Source organism: Eubalaena glacialis, chromosome 2 (genome assembly GCF_028564815.1).
Source record: "Eubalaena glacialis isolate mEubGla1 chromosome 2, mEubGla1.1.hap2.+ XY, whole genome shotgun sequence".
NCBI lineage: Eukaryota > Metazoa > Chordata > Mammalia > Artiodactyla > Balaenidae > Eubalaena > Eubalaena glacialis.
Genome location: NC_083717.1, coordinates 154,153,149 through 154,178,069, shown reverse-complemented (window position 1 = coordinate 154,178,069; position 24,921 = coordinate 154,153,149). Strand labels below are relative to the sequence as shown.

Below are 24,921 nucleotides of genomic sequence, written 5' to 3'. Positions count from 1 at the left end.
CTTCTCAAATAAAATAGACTGCACAGACAGCTTATAATTTGTATGGCTTTGGCTCAGGGTTTCTGAAAGGAAACATAAGTTGTTTTTGTCCTGCCTATTGCTGTCTTATTCGCCCTCAGTGCTGGTAGGAATGAAGTCTGGTAAGCTTTTTTCGGAGGCTCTCCTGATAGCTCTTTCCTGTACTCCACTATTTTAGGTTCTGTTTTGGAAACAGTTTATGGATACAGCATTTAACCTCGGGGTTGCAGATTCCCTCGTCTCCATCTGTCAACAACCATCTTCACCCCTCCCCGCGAAGACCAGTCCCCTCCACAGATGATACTGGTCACCCTCAGAACTGTGGCCTTGAGGGCTCCAGCTTCCTTTCTTTGCCTCGGGTCCCAGGACACCAGTCGAGGTTTAACTTTATGAGTTGGGAGGGCAGCTTGCCTAATCAGTCACTCTTCAGCTGGGGGCTGTTTCTACCTGCTCATTCTCTCTGATTCTCCCCCAAATGAGAGGAAGATTCAAGTGGATGTGGCACATCCCCTAATCTAGGCCTGCAGAGCGGTGGCTGACGTGTGCAAAGGAAGACCCGGACCAAGCAGGCCTTTTTCACCTGCGTAATGACAGGCTTGGGAGTAGCGAAGCAGCAGCGGCGGAGGCGCCGGGAATAGGAGGAGGAGCGCAGGCAGCGGCCGGGGCGGGGCCGGGAGGAAGTGGAGGGGGAGGAGGAGGAGCTGAAACGCGGAAAGCGGCAGGCAGCAGCTCGGCCGGAGTTGCAGCAGCTGCGGCGGCGGCGGCGCTGACACCGCAACCTCCCCAAGCCCTGAGTCCCGGCGGGGGCAGCAGCAGGGAGCGCCTGCCCGCCCGCCCGCCCAGTCACTGCACCTCGGCCCCGCCAAGCAGCCGTCGCTGCGCCCGGGGAACTGCCAGCTATGGCCGCGCCGCCCGATCCCAAAGAAGAGCTGCTGCCGCTGGCCAGTCCCGGGTCCCAGTGGTTCGGGGACCGGGGCGAGGGGGAGGAAGAAGCGGTGACGCCGAAAGGGGCCAAGCCCGAGCCGCAGGCGGGAGAGCCCGGACCTGGGCTGGGCTCCGGGGCCCGAGAAGCTGCGCCGCGGGAACTGGGCTCGGGCCCCGCCCGGCCGCCGCCCGTTGCCATGGAAACTGCATCCACAGGTAAGGCGGGCGGGCGCCGCTGCCCCGCAAATGGCGTCGGGGACTCGGGTCCCCCAACCAGTCCCCTTCTCTGCAGCTCGCCTATGCACCTACCTCGCGCTCTCTATCTTGAGCACCAACCTTAACCCCCCTTCGCCACAGGCGACTGTAAATATTAGCGGACTGGTAGGGACAGAAATTTCATTTTTCCAAAGGCTCGGAAGAAAACAAAATACTATTGATCCTTTTATTTCATTATCATTATTTTTCCGGCTTTCAAAGTTGTTCTCAGAGGCAAACCGCAGCATCCTGGCTGCCGCCGCGCCTGTGTACAAGTTTTTTCCTTCTTGGAAGGGGCTGGGGGCCGTAGGGCCCGCTTGGCCAGTTGGGATGATATTCTGAGGCGTGTTTGTGCGCCCGGCGCGCGCCAGCGACAGGGGACGCTGACAACAAAGCGACGGGCGGGCCTGCTGCCCCTAGACCCTGCTCGATCCAGGGCAGAGACGTGACGTTAACTCTCCCTTCCCTCCAAGAATCGCCACACCCTACTCCTAGCCCCTTTCCCTTCACCTCCTCTATCTCCCCCTCCCCCCGCACACTAAACCGAAACGCCAAGGTGTGTCTAATTGCAGAGGGACAGCGTTGCCAGAAGGTTGGGAGTTGTGGCGGCTCCCTCCCAGAGCCCTTCTTTCCCAGCTCCCCGGATGCTCCCATCTCGAAGGGAGCTGTGAAACTTGCAGCCCTTTAGAGCGGCCGCTGGCTGAGGTGTTAGAGGGCTTGAGTGGCGGTGAGTGTTCAGGCACAGTTTACCATCAGTCTGAACCTGCCTGGTCCTTTGGAAATTGTCCTGGGTTCGCCCTCCTTTCGCCTGACTTCCCCTTCAGAACTGGAGCACGTGGGTGCTCAGCGGGGACCAGGGATCCTGAAGCATTCTGTCCGAAGGATGCCTGAGGCGAGCTTTGGGGAGGGGCTGCCGGCTTGGGTAGCTCTGTGTTTCCAGGGAGTGGGGTAGAGGGTGCTGTGTTGTGTTGTTCCCGGAGAAAGCTTTGCTGTGGTGGAATGAGAGTTGTGTAGTTTTGGAAATGTAGCTCTTGAAGGCCGGGTGCTGGGTGATTCTGCAGGAGGGGAAGGGGGGCGGGACTGGCACGCTTGTTCATGGCAGCTGATTTAGGGGAACCTCTTTCTTAAGCCATTGCCTCTCTTAAGGGTCGTGTGGAGTGTCTTAGGTAGTCCTTAGGTAGTCTTAATTCTTCTCTAGTACAAACGATTTGAGCTGAGGAAAGGAGGTTTAGGGAATGTGTCGAATAAAACATTATGAAGGGAAGAAAAAAAGTAAAGAAAGAAAAACGAGAGAAAGGAAAAGGAAAGAAAGATTCAAAAGCAGAAAACCCCATTTGTCATATATTAGTTATTATGTGGAGGAGGGGAGGATTTAAGACTAAGAGAGATCTCAACTTCTTCATCTAAATGGAGAGAAAACAAAACTTTTTATAATTGCAAAAGAAGATGGCAGAAGCTAATAGACAAAGGAAGGTACACATTTCATTGGTTTACCATTACCATTCTTCGTTGAGAGTAGCTCATAGTACAGAACCTTTATCCACTGTCATCAAAGTAAATCATTTATAAACATTGCCCACCTCCCACTGGTGTCCCCAAGGTTAGGTGAACTAGGGAGAGGAAGCTAAGCGCCCCCTGTTCAGTAACATACTATCCACTAAAATGGTTGCTATATACAAAATGCCTAGAACAACTGTGACAAAGTAGGCATTTGCAATTTTTAATATTATTATAGAAATATTTTACTTTGTTGAATATATTAGGGGTTTCCTATCCTAGGCAACAAATACACTAATAAAATCGAACATGATGCTAACTTTGGATGGGAGGAGAATGAAGGGAGGCAGAAGGAGCACATAGTTTGCATATTTATATAGAAATTTTTAAGTTTATTATTGCTGCTTGAAGGAATTTCTCATATACTTGTTGGTTATTTAATGTTTTAAGTTTGTATGTTTCTTTTTTCGTAGACTGTATGGGCTGTTATAAGAGTCTCAGATGCCAGAAATGATATCTAAATAAATAACTAGATCTTGAAAAATTCAAATAAAATCTGGGCCAGCTTCCTTATCTGTTGTTTTGGCAGTTCTGTTGCAATAAGCAGAGTCAGCAGGTGCATCCTCAACTTAATCAGGGACAAAATCCAGAGGAAGCCTATTAAGCACATGGCTTTCCTTTTTTTAAAAGAATGCTGCTCTTTGGGACTCAAATCAAACTAAGAAGTAACTTAGACTTTGAGTGTGATGCACTGTAAACAGCTTTTGTTTCTTTCTCAAATGAAATTCTAAAATGTAAGACAGATATTGATGTTTTAAAAACTTTTTTCTGAAAAACACCACTAATCATGCCATCTGGACAGAAATTCTGTTATTTATTTTTATACATTGATGGTAATTAAAGTTCCTAAAGAAATATTTCCAAAAATATTTTTCCGTGATGTCCTGGAATGAGTATATGTTTAAACATCATTAAAGTTGCACTATAAAACTCAGTCAGTACTGTATTCTCTACCTGTACTCCATCAGTACAGATATTCTCATTGCTTCTGTCCCTTTTGTGGGATGGAAATGTCCTTAACAAAAAGTAGCATTTTTTTCTAAAGCTACAGTTTTTCATGTCTAAAATTGATAATGGGCACGTGATATGATGTCTGTTGCCAAGGGAACATTTAATGCACTATATGTAGGCTACAACATGTTAGATTGTTAATCATGAAACAGTGCCATCATCTATTAACTTTATATAAAGAATGTGAAGAGTAACATTTTTGTTTTTTCACGATCAGTTATTTTATTCCTGGAAACTATTCAAAAGGAGCATACAATAACACAAGGATAGAAGAATCGCCCTTTGTTTAAAGGAAGAATTTAAAATAGAATATTTGAACAAAATGCAATGGTAAGAATTAACTCATTGGCCGCTTTGGAAATTAACTCATTGACTGATTCATGCATGGAAGGCAAAATGAATAAGAGAATGGAGAATGGTCTGGAGAAAGCAGCCCAGTGTGATGATTTGCTTTAGTGATATTGACTTATAGATAATTTGACTTAAATTTCTGGATGATTGCCAAGGGGGAGGGAAGTGAGAGAGGGAGAGAGAGGTATTTTTCCAATTTACTTGGACTACAGTGCTCATAAATTTATATTTTTCAAATGCTGAATGTGATACTCTATTGGAAAAAACTATTCTTAATCTATCATGATTTAAATACCTTTCAGAAATGCTTATATGTCCTGCATTTATTCTGTTTAATATAATAAATTGTACCATGCACATTACCAATCATCTTCTAAAATCCAGGTAGAGACTGGATTAGCTGTCTTTTCTTGTGGATGTGCTTGATAGATGTGTACATTTTTTAAAAATTTTGAGTCATTCCCAGCAATCCTCTTCAGAAGGTGTAAATTTCAGTCTTCTGTTTTCTTTCATCTTTTAAGAAAGCTACAGTTCTATTGAAATGGGAAGGAACACTACACTAGCTTTTACAATATTTTACAGAACCTATAAGAAAAATAAGAGTTTCTAATGCAATTTATTTCTCTGGACATAGGCTCTGAATATAATCAATGACATTTCTGGCAGTAACTACAGTACTTATCCTTTCATATTGGGAATTCAAATTAGGTTAAATTAAAATTTAGAAACACTTACATACCCTAAAAATACATTGATAAATAAATTTTATCAGAGCTTTCAGCATAACTTCCTTTTCATGAACTCACCGTTCCAGGAAACCCATCCTACTCATTGTCCCTCAGGTACACCATAGACCTTCCTGCTCCCATCTCTTCTCTAGGCTGTTCATCTACTTCTGACTCTGAGGGTTTGGAGAAGAGTTGTGGATTATTTTGTTCATTATACTGTCTATCTTGCATAGCCTGGGAGATAGACAAAACTTCCAAAAATTTTATGGCAAGTTTTTATTATCTGTAAAGTGAGAGACCATTGAGATTCAATTCAATTTAGTAAACATTTATTGAATGCCTCCTTTGTGTAAGGATCTGTGCTAAACACAGGTTTTGGTTTCCTAGAACATGTGCACCTTTCTGTTTCACATTAGTATTTAGTTAAACAGTTCTTTTATGTCATTTTTAATTTTCCTCATTCCCAAGTCATTGCTAGAAGATTGTCTAGAAGGGTATTATAATAGTCTAACCACATGGGCACACAGTCATGAATTAGCTTTCTGAGGTCGACATAGGATAAATAAATACTAGCATAGCTTGCTCAAAGGGCATAGCTGGGGGAAAACAAAATCTATCTATCTACCTAACTATCTATCTAGCTAATTCTATCTTCTTCATAGAAGTAACTGTGGCTGAATAGTACTCAGAGATCCTTGTATTAGTTAGTAGTGCTTTTATTTTAAAGTTAAAGGAAATTATCTCAGTGGTGACTAAGGGAGATTTGAAAAAAGGCACTGTAAAATAGAGACGGCAGTGAAAATAAAAGACATATTTCAAGAGACTAATACATCCACACAGGAATGCTTTCCATGAAAGAATATGGTCAAAAGATGAAAGACGGGCTTCCCTGGAGGCGCAGTGGTTGAGAATCTGCCTGCTAATGCAGGGGACACGGGTTCGAGCCCTGGTCTGGGAAGATCCCACATGCCGCGGAGCAACTAGGCCCATGAGCCACAACTACTGAGCCTGCGCGTCTGGAGCCTGTGCTCCACAACAAGAGAGGCCGCGACAGTGAGAGGCCCGCGCACCGCGATGAAGAGTGGCCCCCGCTTGCCACAACTGGAGAAAGCCCTCACACAGAAACGAAGACCCAGCACAGCCAAAAATAAATAAATAAATTAAAAAAATAATAATAAATAAAATAACAAAATGTTCAAGTACAATTAAAAAAAAAAGATGAAAGACAACCAGTTTTATTTGTTTAAATAATATTTGAGGGCAAAAAGAGCAATCAGAAGAACATGAACTAGAGAGGCTCACTGCTTGTGGAAGATGCTCTAGTGAGAGTAATGAAAAAAAGGAGAGGGAAGAGTTTCTCAGTTCACGTTTAACCCGTATTATTTAAAATGGACAGTGATCATTTTGAAATGTACAGGAATATTGAACCACTATGTTGTGTGACAGGAACTAACATACTATTGTAGGTCAGTTATACTTCCAAAACAAACAAGCAAACAAACTCATGGAAAAAGAGATCAGATTTGTGGTTACCAGAGGTGGGGGGGGGGGTGGGTGGACGGGGAATTGGATGAAGGCAGTCAAAAGGTACAAACTTCCAGATAAGATAAATAAGTACTCAGGATGTAATGTACAACATAATTAATATAATTAACAGTGCTGCATGTTATATATGAAAGTTGTTAAGAGAGTTTGAGTTCTCATCACAAGGAAAACATTTTTTTCTATTTTTTTAGTCTTATATCTATATGAGATAATGGAAGTTCACGAAAGTTGATCATTTAAAAATAAATAATTAAAATGGACAGTGATTCTTAAGCTGGGCAATCTAAAACATACGGAAGGAAAGACTGGAAGCCCAGGATAAGTAACCAGCAAGTAGAATACTGTGTCACTGCTCTGATAAGATTGGCTCTTCGGAGCCAACTACTTTATATCTCATGGTATAGAATGAGTGTGGTGAGCAGTTTTGATGTCATTCCTAGTATCTCTTGAGAATAAGACTAATTTTAGAAAAGTTGAAATGGGGAATGATTTTCAGAAAAGGGAAAACAATGGATATTTAAAACTTACAAGCCAATATATTTGTTGCTGAGTGCTGGTAGAATCTAAGAATGCATTATTATGCTGAATATTTATAAACCCTTAGAAAATAATAAACATGTTGATCACCAGCAATTCCCATTGGTTCACTAAAAAAATAATGCCCATAAAACATAATTTTCTCTTTTTCATATTCTGAATCACCAACATATGCACAGCGCTTACTATGCACAGGAACTCTAGAAAGTACTCAACTTACATTAGAAAGCACGCTCTTTAATTTTGCAAATGGCACAAAGTTTCAAAAGATGATTGATATGGTAGAGGGTAGCATTGCTATTTAAAATTTTTGATTTTAATGTTAACTCAAAAGCAAATTCTTTTTACTAAAATAATTTTTTACTCTAATTTAAAAAATTCCTTGTTGGGGTAAGAAGCACATGCACGTGATATTAAAATTTAAAAGCTACAAAAGGGTGTACAGAGAAAAGGAAGTATTCACACTCAGTCTTTCAACCAGCCAGCTGTTATCCCTCTTCAGCAGCAACCATTGTTATCAAATTCAGCAATAGAGCATTATTTAATTCATTCATGATTATACTATTATTTATTGAACCCCTGCTCTATGCCAGGCATTGTTCTAAGCACTAAGGGTATGGTACAGAAAAGGACAGATAAAAGTTTATCTCCTATACATTATATATCCTACTGTGTGTGTGTGTGTGTGTGTGTGTGTGTGTGTGTGTGTGTGTAGGCAGGGAAGGAGAGAAGACAGAGGGGAGACAAAGAAGAAAAAATATATGTCAAGGTATGATAAGTCCTAAGGAGAAAGTTAAAATAGAGCAGTAGAGTGAGAGAGATAGTCAAAAAAGTCCTCTTTGATAAGGTGGCATTAAAGCAAAGACTTGAAGAAAGTGACAGAGTAAGTTATGCAGATGCAGAAGATCATTTTAAGCAGAAGGAATAGTCTGTGCAAAGGCCTTGGGTGAAAGTACTCCCTGGAATGGCAGGGAGGTCACTGAAGTGGGGTGAACAAGGTGAAAATGGTAGGAGATGGGCTCAGAGTGCAGGGTGAGGGGTGATGGGCAGATTAGGTCCTATAGGCCATTTTAAGAGTTTTGGATATTACTCTGAGTTTGATGGGAGCCACTGGAGGGTTTACAGTAGGGGAGGAACATGTTTGGAGTTAAGTTTTAAATTAAGTTTAATGGATCAGTCTGTACTGTGTTGAGAATCTAAAATGGGGGGAGGAGGGGAGGAATATGGAGCAAGAATGACCAACTAGGAAGCTATTGTAATAATGCAAGCAAGAGATGATAGTGGCTTGCACTGGGGTGATACATTGGAGGAGGTGGAAAGTGCTTGGATTCTAGATATATTCTAAGTGTAAAGCTAACAGTGTATCCCTAATGGGTTTTGTACGGGTGTGAGAGAAAAGAGTTAAGGATGACACCATTTTATGGCCTGAGCAAATGCAAGAATGGAGTTGCTATTAGCTGGGATTGGGAAGACTTTGGGAGGGGCAGGAGTTTGGTTTTGCAAATGCTAACTCTGAAATGCTCATTAGATAGCTAAGCAGTGATGTCAAGCAGGTAGTGTAGAGGTCAGGAGTGGGGAATGGTCTGGTCTGGGTATGTAAATTTTGGAGTTGTTGGCATAGAGTTGAGATCACCAAGAGAGAGTGAGTTTTGACAGTGAAGAGGTCAAGGAGTCCTGGGATACCCAAATACTCAGAGTTTCAAGCAAAGGAAACTGAGTAAAAGTGGCTTAATGATGTAGAAGGAGAACTGAAAAAGTGGGATTCCAGAAGGCAGAGAAATGTATGTTAAGAGGGATGGAATGATTCACTCTGTCAAATGCTGCTTGTAGGTTGGGTAAGATGAGGACTGAGAATCAGCCATTGGATTTGACAATGAGGAAGCCATGAATTTGATGAAGCTGTTTTATTGTGAAGTGTTGGGGGAAAACTTTGGTTGGAATGGGTTTTAAGGAAAATGAGAAAGGAGAAAATGAGAGACAATATTATAGACATAACTCTTTTGAAGGAGGAAACTAGAAAAATAGGAACATAACTACCTGGAGGGTTGGGATCAAGAGAAGGGAAAAGTTTATTTAATTATTTTTTACTATGGGGGATATTAAAGGGTATTTGTAAGATGATACAAATGATTTAATAAGGGTGGAAAGATGGATGGTACAGGAGAGGGAGGGGGCATTTCCTGTACTATGTCCCTGAGCAGGTGAGGGGAAATGGATCAGGACACAGTGGAGGGATGATGTTAGATAGACGTAAGGACAGTTCACGGATATAACTGGAGGAAAGACAGAGAAGGGGGCACAGGTGCAGGGGTGGGGCTGAGGATAGGTGGAAGTTCAATGAAATAGGAAGAAAGGTCAACAGCAGAGTGAAGGCAAGAGTGGAGTTGGAAGTTTGAGAGGAGGGGAGAAGGTATACAAGTTTTGTGTAGGAGATTGGGAGAGTGAAATGTCTAGGGGAAATGGTAGGAATTCTAAGCATCCCCAGTGCCCACTTGGAGTTGAAGGTCATGAGCTTAAAGCGAGACCAGTTATCATACATGTTGTCTTTTTTTCCCATCAGTGTTGATTTCAGGTAGGTGGACAGTTGGATTGGTTTTTGTTTTTTTCTGGTAAGTATGACAAGATGAGATGGGCAGTGGAGTTAAGGATGTGTGCAAGGCAGTGAGAGTACTGGCGGGTTGTGGAATCTGGGGAGGAGGAAGGAGGACAGAGGGGGATGAAGCACAGTGAAAAGATGATGTGAACAGTGGGTTGTGTGTACTGGCAGGGTTGAAGAAGAGCAGGAGCTGAGGTACTAGAGTAAGGGGGCTGAAAGGATAAGATTCAAGATGTAGTGTGTGATGTGGAGATTAAGGAGGGGGTACAGTTATTGAGGGGATTGGAAGACAGATGTAGTGGAGGACAAGGTCAACAGAGGAGTGGCGTCCAGAAGAATGACAAGGCTGGGAGTGAGATAATTACCTACATGATTTCTGAAATTGCAAAGATTGAAGCAATTGGAGAATACAGTGAACTGGTGCTGATATCTTTAGGAAAGGGCACAGTGGCCTGGGCTTCAAAGCTAGGGGATTTTAGAGGGGAGGGAAGAATAGTACCCTGTAAAATTATGAATTTCTGACTGTAGGGTCTGCAAATTCTATTTAATATGTTCAGAATGTAGGAGACACAACTTAAAATAGTTCATTGTGGGGGATGGGAACTTTGAGGGTTGTAATTAACTAAATATGAGCTAGTGGTATGGTGAAATTACTAAAATATCTTATGTAATTTTAGGTAGTATTAATAGAAAGTCTTGGGTACACATTATATGAGGTAATAGTTCCCCTAGATTCTGTTCTAGGCAGACAAAATTTGGAATCTTATACTAAATGATGGGTGCCATGGTTTAGAGACACTGTAGTACAGTGAGAGAAAGGTGACTAGATTGGTGTGGCTTCTAGAAAATAAAATGCTTTTTGAGAAATGGTTGAAAAAATTAAGACTTTTTAGCCAGAATAAGAGAATGAAAGGAGATCTGAAAGTAAAATTCAAATACTAGAAGAAATCTTATGAACCAAATGAAGACTTGACCGAGGTGATTTCACAAGGCAAAATTGAGACTGGTGGGTAAATCAGAGAAACACATTTCAACTTAATGAAGGAGAAAGTTCTAATAATTAGAATTGCCCAGAAAAGAGATAGATTGCCTCTCAGTTACTGATATTTAAGCACAAGTGAGGTTGCTATTTATTGGGGGAAACAGAAAGGAAAGTGTTAAGTTATACCAAGATCTTTAGAAAATGATACACCTAACCTTACCTGTGGTTGTTAAGAGAAGGCATATTTCTCAAGAGTGAACAGCTCACAAATGAAACCAGAAACAGTACTCATCACAAAAACCACAGTTAACTTCAAATTGGCTCTCTAAAAAATGCACTCTCCACAGAATTGTGGCCATCTTTAAATTCTTCTCTAGTTCTCCATTGTTGAGAAAAACTCTATAATGTAACATTCTTGCCTCTTGAGAACTACACAGTTTTATACAATTTGGGGTTATTAACCTAAATATGAAACATGCTATCTGCAAGCATCTCTTTTATTTATTCTTTTTTCCTGAACTATCTTTTTCATTTTTTTTACTACAGACTCTAATTCCATAAATATTCGATATATTCTAAAATGTTTGGGGAATTCATTAACTAATTTCATATTGCTAAAAGCATCATATGATTCTGTCCTTAGTCCTCTGCCTCACTATCTGTATGTTTATGTCAGATTATTTATTGTAAAATCATGTTTCCTGAGTTGCCTAATGATTTACATTCTTAGCTGGAACTGTTCTGCGTTCTGACTTCCATGTCCAATCTCCAAATGGATTTTTCAATTCATCTACTGCATGAGATTGTTATAAAACCAGTTATAGACCAAATTCTTGCTTCTTGAATGTGGGGTATTTGTTGTCTATCTCTCATCCTTAAAAGTATCTAGAATTTTGTTTTATGCATAGCAAGTCTTCATTTTTTAAAAACAAGTCTTGGACAACAGAAAATTGTGTGTATTCAAGTTACTGCTGATCCAGTTGGTGAGCATAAGAATAAAAAGCAGTGTCACATCTCCCTTTGGCATGAATTTTTCAATGGATCCCGAAATATCAGGCCTCTCAAAATGTGGTCTGTAGATGACCTGCTTCAAGATCACGTGAAGCGATTCACGGACCTCAACTCAGGGAAACAAGCCTGCCAAATGCATGTTAAAACTTTAAGAAGCACTGACTTATTGACTCTCCTCCTTATGCTCAGCATTTCGCTAGGAGCTGTGGGGAATGATGGAGCATGAGCCAGGTCCTCTTTCACCATTCCTCCAAGTCTACTGTCTAGATGGGAGATGTGACTAACCCACACAAAACAAAGGTAGTTTGTCCAGCCTGGTGCTTGGATGGATGCTACAAGCTGTAAGCACTGTACAAATTTCATAATTTTATGGGTTCCAGGGTACCTGGTGTCTTGAAAGAGGTGGAGTGTGACTTACGCCTAAAGGATAGATAGATTAGAAATAAGCAGAAGTGGCAGAAAGGCAGTTTTAGGTGAGGGGAGAGACATGGGTGATGACATAGAGATGAGCAATGACCAGGGTGTTTTAACCTGCTCATTCGGGTTCAGGGAGACAGATTCTGGGGGGTTTGAAAGCTATTCATGGGACTCTAGACTCCTTTTATATGGATTCTGGGACCTTTGAAGGTTTATACGTGAGGGAAGTAATACAGTCAGCCCTCTGTGTCCTTGGGTTCCACATCCACCTTCACTGATATGAAGGGCCCACTGTACTATACCATTTTATATAAGGGACTTGAGCATCCATGGATATTGGTATTTACACTGGGTACTGGAACCAACTCCCAGTGAATACTGAGGAATGACTGTATAAAGCTGCGTTAAGGAAGATTAGTCCAACAGTGGCATAGATGATGAACTCAACGGGGATGATCCTGAAACCTGCACTTTTGCTGAAAGAAGGCTGACTCAATAACATCAGTTTCAGAGGCTTGATTAAATAAACATGGGAATGAAGAGGAAGGTACCTGGGAAGAAAGAGGAGGAAAGATGAGCACTTCATGGGAACATTCAATAGGACTTTGTGACTGACAGGACAAGGGGGATGAAGGGAGGAATGAATCAACTCTAAGGTTCTGTTCCTATGGCTGGGAGAATGATGGTGCTATAGAGAGGTGGGCGGGGGCACTGGTCAGAGAGATGAGGATAAAAATGCATTCATTTTTGTCATATGGGGCTCAAAATGAGCAAAAGCATTTGAGTGGAAATCTCCACTTGGCTCTGTATATTAAGGAACGGATTTTGGAGATGAAAACAGGATTGTAGATAAAGGTTTAGAAAATTAGAAAAGGGGACTTCCCTGGTGGTGCAGTGGTTAAGAATCCACCTGTCAATGTAGGGGACATAGGTTCGAGCCCTGGTCTGGGAAGATCCCGCATGCCACGGAACAACTAATCCTGTGCACCACAATTACTGAGCCTGTGCTCTAGAGCGCACGAACCACAACTACTGAGCCCGCGTGCCACAACTACTGAAGCCCGTATGCCTAGAGCCTGTGCTCCGCAACAAGAGAAGCCACTGCAATGAGAAGCCCGCGCACTGCAACGAAGAGTTGCCCCTGCTTGCTGCAACTAGAGAAAGCCCGTGCGCAGCAATGAAGACCCAATGCAGCCAAAAATAAATAAATTAAAAATTTTTTAAAAATTAAAAGAAAATTAGAAGAGAAGCCATAGAATAAATTAGTTTTTTGGAAGAGATTATGTAGTATGGGAGGAACAAGGGGCCAAGAACAGAACAAGTGCTCCTTGTGTCTTACTAGCTGAGTGGCATTAGGCCAGTTATTGAAACTCCCTCAGCCTCAGATTCTGTGTATGTGGCACTAGGTCTTGTAGAGTGCCTGGCAATCAGGTGGTAACTCCCCTCATTATTATAGTATCATGGAAATCAAGATGGCATGGTATAGAATTAGTCTTGACCGAGAAGACAGATTTGTCTAGTCTTGGCTTTGGCACCTGATATCATGTCAATGTGGGCAAACCTGCTTTATGTCTCAGTTTCTTCATATGTAAAATGGGCATGATACCATTGTCCTGGCTACCTTACAGGGCTGTTTTGAGGATAAAATGAGATAACAAGAGGAGGTACATGCAAATTGCAAATTACTCTACATCTGTAAGGAACTACTAATAGGAAGCCTGGTAGCACTGTCAGATGTGGAAGAGAGGTCTAAGAGAGTAAAGATTGAGAAAAAGTCATGTCACCTTGGCCCTACGTGTTTTAATAGAAAATGCTTGCTGTGCTTAGCTGAACCTCAGCCAAATGTTAGTGGGGAATGGCAGGAGAGTGAGGAAGAGTGGGGCTGGGGAGAAGTTGGTTCTGGCAATCCACATTGGGAGACATTCTGGCTACGAAGAGTGCAGTTGGAGTGACGACCCACCCCATTCTTCATGTCCTAAAGAGTGAACTGTGGCTGGAGCAGGGCTGAGGCGTGCCCACAGGGGCCAGGTGAGGTCTATTCTTAATCTCCTGCTCAGTGGAAGGGCAGTAAATGTAGAAAGCTGCCCCATGTGTGCATGGTAGTCTGGAAGAGGCTGTCTCCCAGAGAGGCTATCACAGTGAAAGCCAGCCCCTGCACCTCACCCCACCTCACCCCCCAAGCTTAAATTAATTGGCCCTGTGGGCTTGTAGGTACTTGCATGCTAGTCTTACAGCTCTATAGATTTAAAAGTCTTCCATAAATAGATTAATACTTCTGGAAAGATGGAGTAGACAGCTTTTCCTTATCCCTCTCGCTAAGTACAGCTAAAAACTCTGGACATTATATACAAGATAAGCATAAAAGACTGTGCAGTGAAAGTAGCATACTTGTAAGGCATTAACCTAGATGAAAACCTGTCTGGTGAGAGAGAAAAGCTGGGTGAGGGGGACGGTAGCTAAAACTTGGAATGACAGAACTTGAGAATCCAGAGATTTTTCTTGCAGTAGGATTCTCAAACTAACTCTAAGTGAAACTGCAACACATATAAAGAAAAAAATAGAGGAGCTTTATTTAATCATAGTTAACTCTCAGTCAATGGGGCAAGCCAGCTTCCCCCCAGGTGAGGAACTCTTAGTCTTATTAACTCATGGTGCCCAGAACCAGGAGCTGAGAGTTGTGCTTGGCTCCGGGAGGGATGACCACATGCAGGGCTGGGCCAAGTCCTGAGGGTACTGAGAGTGCCGGAGCAGAGATGGTAGCAGAAACCTGGACTCTGGTTGAAAGAACTGAAGATTTACAGCCTGCACAAGAGGAGATAGGATGGATTATGACAGCCACCTAAAAATACATAAAGAACTGCCAAGTGGCATAGGGACTGGATATGTTCTACGTGACTCTGGAGGATGGAACTGTGGTCGATCATGAGTTAAGCCGTGAAATATGAAAATAGCTTGGACTACCTCATGGTGGTGAGTTTCTTGTTACTGGAGGTATGTAAGCATAGCTGGGTTGGTCGCTTATATGACAGAGGAGATATAATAGAGAGGATACATTAGGTTAGTAATTCTTTATCTTTTCAGGATCACAGATCCCCATTGGAGAATCTGATGAAAGCTTTGGAATCTGCTCAGGAAAGTGTACTTACAAACACCATTTTGGAAACAAATTGTGGCATTTTTTCGGAGGCCTTTTATGGATGGAGGAATTAAATAACTTTCTAACTCTTAGAGATCAATAATTTCGGATACTCTCACATAAATCACTGTTTATACAGCAGCAATAGTTTCATGGTTTAATAAAATCTCATTGAATCATCCATTTATTTATTCAGCAAATATTTATTAAGCACGTACTATGTGTGCGTGTGTGTTTGCATACACACACACACAAACACACACACACACAAGGTATGTAGTTGAGTAGGTGATACTTAAATATGTAACCAGAATATAAAAATAAATGCAGTAAAATAACAACATAGGCTATTATGAAGAGTCTAAATTAAGGAAAAGTCTGCATTCCATAAATTCTATTTTGTTAGTTTCAGGAATATGTGGTAACTGAATTTGTGGCTCTCAAAGGATTACTGAGCCATCCTCTTTCCAAACTGGCCCTGGTGAAGTGGGAGAAAGAGTGTGAACTTGGAGACTCCATGCTGGTTTCCCATCTCAGCTCTTCCAATGGCCAGTAGCTAGTCTCAGCCTCTCTGGGAAGGGCTAAAGGGTGGGTCTATATGAATCTGTAGTGTCTAGATAATGATGTATCATTTGTCTATTCACTGTTTCTATGTACACTGTACACTTCTGTGTACACTTTAGTCATTACTAAAGTTTTTAGAACCAGTGGTTACTTTAGACAACATTCCTTTACTGATTATCAGGAGATGCTTGGGGTTGGAGTAGGGGAAGATATTAATTCTCCCTCTAATAATAACCCCATCAGCCATCTAAAGTCACAATAAATAAATAAACAAACAAACAAATAAATAGATATCCTCTGATGTGAACAATTAATGTTTTCTCAATTTTATGTAAAATATACATGCGATATTTTAAAAAATCTTACTACTTTTATTATTTACATATGAGCACATCATCAAAGTAAAAAGGTGCTCCCTGTGCAAATCCAGCTTTAAAATACTAAGTCAACTGGCTTCTACTCCAACCAGACTGTAGCCCCTAAGCACCATCATATATAGAAATTTTGGAGTTACTACTACTGATCATACTATTAATTTATTTAGCAAATCTTTTATTATAGATAATACAAGGTAAATTATATTGCAACCCAGCATGTTTGCATTACCAGAATTGAACTTGTGTGAGTTTATTTTTTAAATTGAATCCATGGCATTAGAGAAGTGTTCCTATTTTATTTTACCATAAGTATGAGAAAGAATAAACACCTAGAAATTGTATAACCTTTTAAAGGCCAAGCAGTTCCTGTTTATAATTTGTATGTTTGCATATCAGAAGTCTCAGAAGAATTGGTTTCATTTCTGTGAATAAAGTGGAGCAATTAAAAAATATATTTTTAAAGAGAGGTAATATACTTTCTAGAGAAATGAGTCCCAGAAGTATCCTATCTTGAAGGTAAACATGAGTTAGGAGTAGGGACAATTTGCAGTGGCCTGTCAAGGCCGTCTGTGTTACTTTTTTTTTTTTTTTTTAAGTGTAGTAATCTCCTCTGTGCTCAGTAGTTATCTAACTATTATAATAACTCCCAGGAACATTGGTTCCTAAAAGGAATCTTTATCAATCTGTTAAAAGCAAAAAAAGCTCCGCCATTCTGCCAGACGGGGGACATCAAGGTCAACCTTTAACTGTATCAGTTAACACATAATGACTATGTTTGCACTGTGATGGCTCTTGTGAAGATGTCTTTTTGATATTGAATTGATGTTGACATGCTCCACTGTATAATCACATTATTATGAATCTTGTGAAACACAATTTTCAGTTCATAAAAGGAAGGGTCGGTACATCAGTTGATCACAAGAACCTAGAACTTCTTTTTTTTTCTGTGAAGGTCCCTGTCCTTCAAGGAAAAAAAAAATCAGCAGATGACTGTGTATAAGTAAAATGGGACTTAATTTAGTTGATTTTCTTAGTGAAATGGAAATGGTCAACTCTACAGCCTTGTTTTAAAATTGTAAAAACAATAGTAAAAGAAATGTTTGCAAGAGAAAACATTTATTCATGATCTCACTTTCTTTCTCTTTTTTAAAAATCTCACCCTCTCTGCACAACTCTTAGTGCCAACTTCATATGGTGGTTTGAGGATTCAGTGAGCTAATATTTGTAGTTCTTGACACATAGTAATGACTGTATAAATGTTTGCTATTCTTATTATCGTTATTAATTCCCTATCAATTTTATTTATTTGCATAATAATCACCAACCTCCCTTAAGGACTTTAGAATGGATGAAACACTGATGTCCTCTATGGAGTGATCCTCATTTTACAAATGTGAGCCACATCTCTGGCTCCTGAGTCTCATGCTCTCTCTATTGTACCACAGCGCCTTTCTGCCTTTGAAATATAGTATAAGGAAAAATAACACTGTCTTACAAGACAACAAAGCCAGGACATGGAATTCAGCTTTATCTTTCAGGGAGAGAAGACAATAATAGGAGTCTTAGCTGGAGAGACTGGAGAAGAGACAGGAGGAGAGATGAAGGTGGAGAAGAGAGGGGGCAATGGGGTTGGAGAGGGGTGGTGATGGAGGGAGGAAGCTTGACCCCTGGAATGGACACAAATAAACAAAGGGGAGGGGAGTTAAGACACGGAAAGGGAGAGAGTTAGGGAACAGAGAAATACACAGAGGGAGGGAGGCTCTTTGAGGAAGCCAAAAATATATCTGTATTTCTATCTTTTTATAAAGGAATGGATTTGTAAAAAAAGGAAAAGAGAAGTAGGTAAGAAAGCTTTCCTAAATTCTAGAATCTGGAGTGAGACCAGGTTCTTGGCTTTACTTCCCTTTGAAATGGTAATTTGCATCCTTACAGTTGCTTAGATCCTTAAACCTCCAGTGACTTTTCTAAATGGGGTGACCCCAGCAGGCCCCTGTGGCTCAAGGGTAGGAATTGTTCTCCAGGTGTTCTGTACAGGGCTGCCCAGAGCTATCTCACCCCCAGGCTGGATGAAATCAGGCAGTGGGCTGAGTCAGGCCTGTGGGCCAAATGTTCCTTCCTCTGCCTGGGGATTTTCCAAAGGACTCACATTAACTTTGTCTAAATGGAGAAGAATTTAGCTCAGGGTTTTCTCTTAGATGTAAGAGATTATTTGTAAACTCTTCCCCTATGTACAATGAGCACTGAGGTTTGCAAATGCAATGGTCTGGATATCGATATCAAGAAGTTAATTGGTTTTTCTTTTACCATGCTCAAGTTTAAAAATGTACTTATACCTTGACTGGGGAAAAAGGCTAGTTAAGGAAAAGAGAGAAAACAGATAAAAGTGAAGGAAGTTAACATTTATTTAGCACCTAGTGCTAGGCAGACAGGCACTGTGACAAACACTTCATATACTTTCTTAGATTAGTTTAGGATCCAGTGGCCTATTAATAGGTAGCAGAGGACTGTATTGTCATTTAGCTAATCTGAGCAGTGATGACAGATAATTTGCATAATCTCTTTATTTGCTTCCAGCCAAGACCAAAAACTAGACACAGATAAGTCTTCTAGTGAGATCCCAGGATGGGGGACCAGATGTTGGGGTTCATGTCCTAGTTGGTAACACGTGTGCATTTTCAGGAATGTTTATTTAAACCACACTCTTCCTGGGGCCTGTTGAAATAGTAAGCAAAGCATTTGGGGTCCTTCCTATCCTTGCGTCAATGATGATTTGCATACATGTACTTGTTTGTGTTCTATCAAGTGCATGAATGTTTCTTCCTGTCTAGTCTGCAAGTCCCTTGAGGCAGGTGTTATGTCTCCAATAGTCTCCATAATCCCTAGCAGAGGATCAAGTATATCAGTGTCAGAATTTCATTGTTTGATGATTTATTTTATTTTTTCCTTTGATTACATAAAATGCTCTTAGTACTATATTGGGATCATAGCACATTTTCGTAAGCTTTCAAAGTTCACAGAATCAATGACTGTTCATAGACATTAGAAGTAGGATTTGTATCTTTTGTGTATGACTTATGTGACCAATATTAAATCAATTACAGTGTAAATTCTTGCTCCTATTTCTGTGTTATAAGAATAATCAGCAAAAAGTTTTCATATGTCGTACCATTTTGAATTTCTTTTAAAAACTTGAGAGTGCTAACTTAAAAAATAAAAACAATTATTGACCGTTATGATTAAAACTATCTGATGGTAAATGAATTCTGTTGACATTTTAAAAAATGAATTGGATGGATGTCCTTGATAAGGTGTTCAATTATCCTGAGAATTTACATAATAAAATGCAGTAGTTTGCCTTGAGATTAGTTTGACACAATTGCCATTAAGAGCTCCTCCTTCTTAGCACCTGGCAGCTCACCTGGCAGCTCTGCCCCCCGAGAAGGGGATGCTGCACTGAGATGCAGACCATTACAAGTTAAATCTTCGTTTTCTATTAGTAATAGGAATAATAATGGCGCATTCGTTTTTCATTAGTTTGTGGAGAGCAAGGCATTACAGTCTTTCCAATTCAATTCTAGCCTCTTAAAGTGTGAGCAGTTACTTGAGGTGAAAGAGGCTCCAATGAAGTGGAACTTAAAAGCAGGTTTGGGCCTGGTGAAAATTTTATTTCAGGAGTTCCCGGGGTAGATGGCCTGGCTAAAAGTCTTCATATGGGATTTGTAAGTGAATTCAGGCACTGAGCCCACTTCTGACTGGTGGGCTGGGTAATCTGTGCCAGCTTCCTTCATCTCTACTTGGCCCTGCCTGTGTATGTTGCTGTCTCTTCATATGGCAGGAAAAGTCTATGGTTCAAGAGTTAGAGCTGCTCAAAAGGGAATATAGCATGAAGTAGCGTGTTCCCCATCCCTGGAAGGGTTCAAGTACAGACTGAATGATCACTTATCGGGGATGTTTAAAATAGGCTTATTTTCAGTTAAGTGAGAAGTGAGAAGTTGAACTACGCTACTTCAAATATTTTTTATATTCCTTTTGTCTCAGGATTCTACGATTTTACAATAAAATCAGGGAGTTGTTATATACTAAGTCCTGTGAATGACTTTGTAAGACACCTATATTTTGAATGTTGGGGATTTAGACCTTTAGCTAAAACTTGTATGAACCCATATGAGCAAACCAAAACACCAACAATCTAAATTTGCAAGTAATTTTAACAAAAAATACTTTCAGCTTATTATTTTTATGGCATGCTCAGGTAAAATGTCATTGATTAATAAAATGGAAACATTGATTAATCATTACGTTCTGTAAAATACTATTGGTAGACAAAATTATTTATAATGTAGTGTTCACCGGGGACAACAGTAAAGAGATGAGAACTAATTATTCATTATTATACACTTACATGCCAGGTAATATGCTAAGTGCTGTGGATAGAGCATTAAAAAACCTCTTTCCTCAAGAAACTTATAGTCTAATGAAAGAGCTAAATAGAGCATCAATTATATTTTATTGTGAAATATGATAGAATGATGTACATGATGCTATGTCAAGCATCTTAATAGAAGGGAAGGTTAGAAGAAGATTTTTACTGGAAGTGATTCTGGAACTGAGATTTAAAGGATGAGAAATTAGCAAGATAAGGCCTGGAGAAGATTGTTCAGAGAAAACAACCCTGCTTAAAGCCACGTTTCTCCCTTCTTGCTTTTTCAAAGAGGAATCCTTTGTTCTGAGAGTGCATATGGCTTTCAGAATTGGACAGACTGTGCATCTCAAACAGGTATGCAGACACTTGGCTAAGGATCAAGGGCACTCAGAGCCAGACTAGACAAAGTCAATTTTTTCCAGTAGCAAGCCTTTTAAAACACTATTTTTTATTACAAAATAGATGGATGCATTGAAGAGTAAATTCACATGCAGTTTTCAAAATTGAGACTTTAAATAAACTTCTTGCATCATATACCTAGACTTCACCCACAGGCCCTTGGGATACACACTTGATTTTCTTTTTCTATTGTGCTTACTTAGTTGGAAATATTTGAGAACTACTAGGCAGAAAGGTGTCTGGGTAGGTGCTCTGGGTTGAGTACTGAGAACCTCAGGATCAATGTAGCAGATGAGTGTTATACAAGTGGGTGTGCATGCGTGTGTGTTGTACATGTGTATGTGCATGCACTGACTCATCGATATGGGTGCTGAGATGAGAAGAACGCTGTGAAAAAGACTGCTGGGATTGGTGAATATTGTCTGCTATGGGTGAAAAATGGGAAGGAAGAGAAGCAAAGCTGGGCCAGGATTTATGCTTTAGATCATTCTATTTCTCCTTCCTCACAAAAGCACTAGTGAACCAGGAAGGTTAGGGGAGACATCATCGTTCTGGTCCTGGTTCTTTCCTTCCATCATCCTTGTTATGCAGTATCACTGACCTTCTGTTATGTCCCAATCTGGTTCACGGCCCATAGTGACCCACCCCTGATTGGTTACTTACTGAAATCAGGGCTGTTACTACAGAGAGTTCTTGGGGTTTTTTTTGCAGTTGTTCCAAGTTCAGATTTTTAAATATATAGCCTTCGTCAATGGTACGTTTATAGTTCCAACTGCTGTTCCTAATCTACTATAGTAGAGTTATATATGATGCTGGAACTTAGGAGGTTTTTTTCTCCTCCCCCTTGTCCTCTTTAGACTTGTCCACGGCAGCTGCCTGAACTAGCTTCTTTTTCTGGGTCTTGAAGGATGTCATGTGCTGGAAAATTGTGCAGGGAAGACTTCCTAGGGAGAGGGTCCGGGGAGTACAAATGAATAGAGTTGTAAAGCTGGCATGATGGGATAATGACAAGTGGTTCCAGGTGTGCCTAGACCCTCCTGGGGAAGGGAACGGAGAATGGAATGGTGGATAGGACTAGACTGTGAGAAGCTTAAAGCTGTTGGATGACATAGTAAGAACTGTAGATTTTATTCTCTTGACAATAGAGAGTCATCTGAGGTTTTATCAGTGAGATAGGAGCTCTCTCAGATTGGTGTTGAGAAAGCGCTTTGGCGACGTGGAAGGTTGGAGTGGGAGCAGGCAAGGGGTGGGAGGTGAGTTGAGAGGCTTCCACAGCAGTCCCATGAGACATGGTAGGGCAGAAGCTGTGGCAGTGGAGAGCAAGAGGCGTTGGGATGGAGAGATGTTGTGTGAAGTACAGATAGAACTTGGAGAGTTATTTCCGTTTCTGGCTTGGACATGTGGGTGCATGGTGATGCTCTTAAGTGAAACATGGATACAGGAAGAGAGAAGAGAAAATCAATGTAAAACGCTTTCAAAGATAATAGCACTCCATTGCAAATGTAATGTATTAATATTGAAATAATATATCACTGAACTTATGTTTAAGGTAATGGTCATCCACAGGATTGATTATACAGATGTAGAGAAACCATTAGGAGTCACAAAGCAAGTGCTTTTATAAACACTATAAAAATGCAAACTGAAGGCTTTGAATTTTTAATTTCTAATTGATGCAGGGAATCTACAATGTCAAGTTCATGTATAAGGTGATTACATTTTACTTTGGTTATAGATTTTACTTTATTAGTGCTTTTTGATGTGGAGAAACATTGACTAGTTCTACTGATTGAATATAACTGGATTCGCAATTGCTTTCTTATAATCTCATTATCTAGCATCCATAAAAAGTAACTGAAGTTGTTAAGTCTTAATTAGACAACAAATTAAAGTTTGACAAGTTCTGATAAGATGCAAAAGAAAGATCCTTGATTATATCTTAACCCATTTGATAATTTATTAAATAAAACATCAGGAGAATTCATTATTTATTTAATTTCCTCCTGTGATTATCTTTTTTAAAAAATATTATTTCTAATTGTGATAAAATGCACATAATGTTTACCAACGTAACCATTTTTAAGTACAGTTCTATGGTATTAAGTACATTCACATTACTGTGTAACCAGTGCTCCATCTCTCTCCAGAACTCCCTCTCCCCATAAAACACTAACTCCCCATTCCCTCCTCCTCCAGTCCCTGGCAACCACCATTCTACTTTCTGTCTCTATAAATTTGACTATTCTAGGAGGACTTATTACTTTTTGAGCAAAAGAAAGTAATATAGTTTTTCTATAACCTGTTATTTGTTCTCTGGGATGGCTCACATGTAACTGACTCATGATCAGAATAACCTTCAAAAGGTTTTAAAGCATCACAGTGCTTTGGGCTTGGTAAGAAAGTAGCACATTGGTGATCTTTGGACAAGTCCTTCAGATGCTGCCCAGTCCCAATCAGGATCAGCAGTCTCCTGACAGGCAGTAGTCTGAGAGCATAGTATCTGGAGTAGCTTTGCCCTGGTTTGAATCCTGGCCTACCATTTTCTAATCATGCGATGTTGGGCAAGTCGATTGAACTCTGAGAGTCTCAGTTTCCTCTTCTGGAAATCAATAAAACCTGCCTTACAGTATTGTTGTGAGGCGTCAATGAGTTGTTATATATAAAAGCATTTAGAACAGAGCCTGGCGCATCATAAGCATTTACTCAATATTAACTACTATCATTTCTCAGGTGAGCTCTTAATCTAAGTACCTTGTATTGTCAGTCTGAGCTGACCAGGGACATGATTGAACCATGATCATGGAATATTTTACGACCTTGCCACAGTGTTTTTAAAATCAGCCAGAACTGGGATGTCAAATATAGTCATGGTTGGTAAAATTTCTGGGGTTCTACTTTGGTCCCAGTGTGTTTCTCCAGTTTTGATAATGGAAATATGAAGTGTGAACATTCTTGTGGCCTTAATATGGTGACTCACAACACTGAATATACTGTGCACTATTCAAAAAATTGTAACTCAAAGCATCACATACTAGAAGGATTGCTCAGGATCCTCCATATCATAACAGAAACTGGTCAGGAGATATATTGTGGCCCCGTGTAAGGATTTTTCCCCTTTACATTAGCTGAAACTTCCTTCCTCTTCCCCCAGGGTTTAAGTGGAAGAAATTGATTGCTCTAGTTGAAAAATCAAGAGTTCCTCCTACCCCCACTGCACCCTGTTACAATTTCTTTCCCATTCCACATTCAGAGACTAAAATAGGGCTGTTCTTTCTCCAAGAACAAAGGTTTTGACCTCTACTTACTGCCAGTATTGTCTGACTGACATGGTGAGACAAGCAAGGGTTGTATCAGCAACTCTGTATTCAGAAACCTGGGGATAACAACTCACTTGTGAATACCTGGTTCATTTTTCATGTTTGGAAACTTTATGTTCCCTGAAGTCTCACTATTATATCTCCATGGCCTAGAACAACGCTTGGCATATAAGAGTGTTCAAAACATGTATATTGAATGAAAGAATGATTGAATGAATGAATGGCTAGATTTCTTTGGTGAAGTCCTGGGGAGATTACAGGGAGACATCTAGAAGCAAAAAAGTCTAAGCCCTAAAATTTCCAGGTACTCCATTTAGTTCTTCCCTGTTCAGAAAGTATCATGTGCTTCTTAACTGCACCTTGCCTATTTTACTTTTGTATTTTTCCATTTTAAAACATGTTTTCCACATAATAATCACAAACTCTTCATTTTCTTCTCATATGAATAGAAAGACCACTACTACAATCTCGTTTTTATTCCCTTTCCATCCCTGAAGTTGTGTTTATTAGATCTGCGTAATTGTGCCTGCGAGAACACCCACAAGCTTTTCTTGTTCTTTTGCCCAGACAGGACTCACTCCTCCGTTGCTGAACCAGCCTGTATTCTTGCAGAGGCTGGGAGTAACGGTGTCCCAGGAGGATGCTGAGATTCTCAAAGCAGCTTTTTTCATGGAGCAAATTAAGGACAAACACAAATCATTTTGGGATTTCGACCTAAATCTTAACCCATTTATTTTCTTAAAATAAATCTTTTTTCCTAGTGTCTTTAAAAT

At 40.4% G+C, this 24,921-nt stretch overlaps 1 protein-coding gene across 2 annotated transcripts in view; it reads left to right on the top strand.

The window, feature by feature from the left end:
• Positions 1–766: 766 nt before the first annotated feature.
• RTN1 (reticulon 1) overlaps positions 767–24,921 on the top strand; it is a 236,775-nt gene continuing 212,620 nt past the window's right edge. For both annotated transcript variants that reach the window (XM_061182626.1, XM_061182627.1), the window contains exon 1: positions 767–1,158. In XM_061182626.1, the coding sequence (XP_061038609.1) occupies positions 918–1,158 (241 nt within the window). In that variant the 5' untranslated portion in view covers positions 767–917. The remainder of the gene's footprint in view (positions 1,159–24,921) is intronic.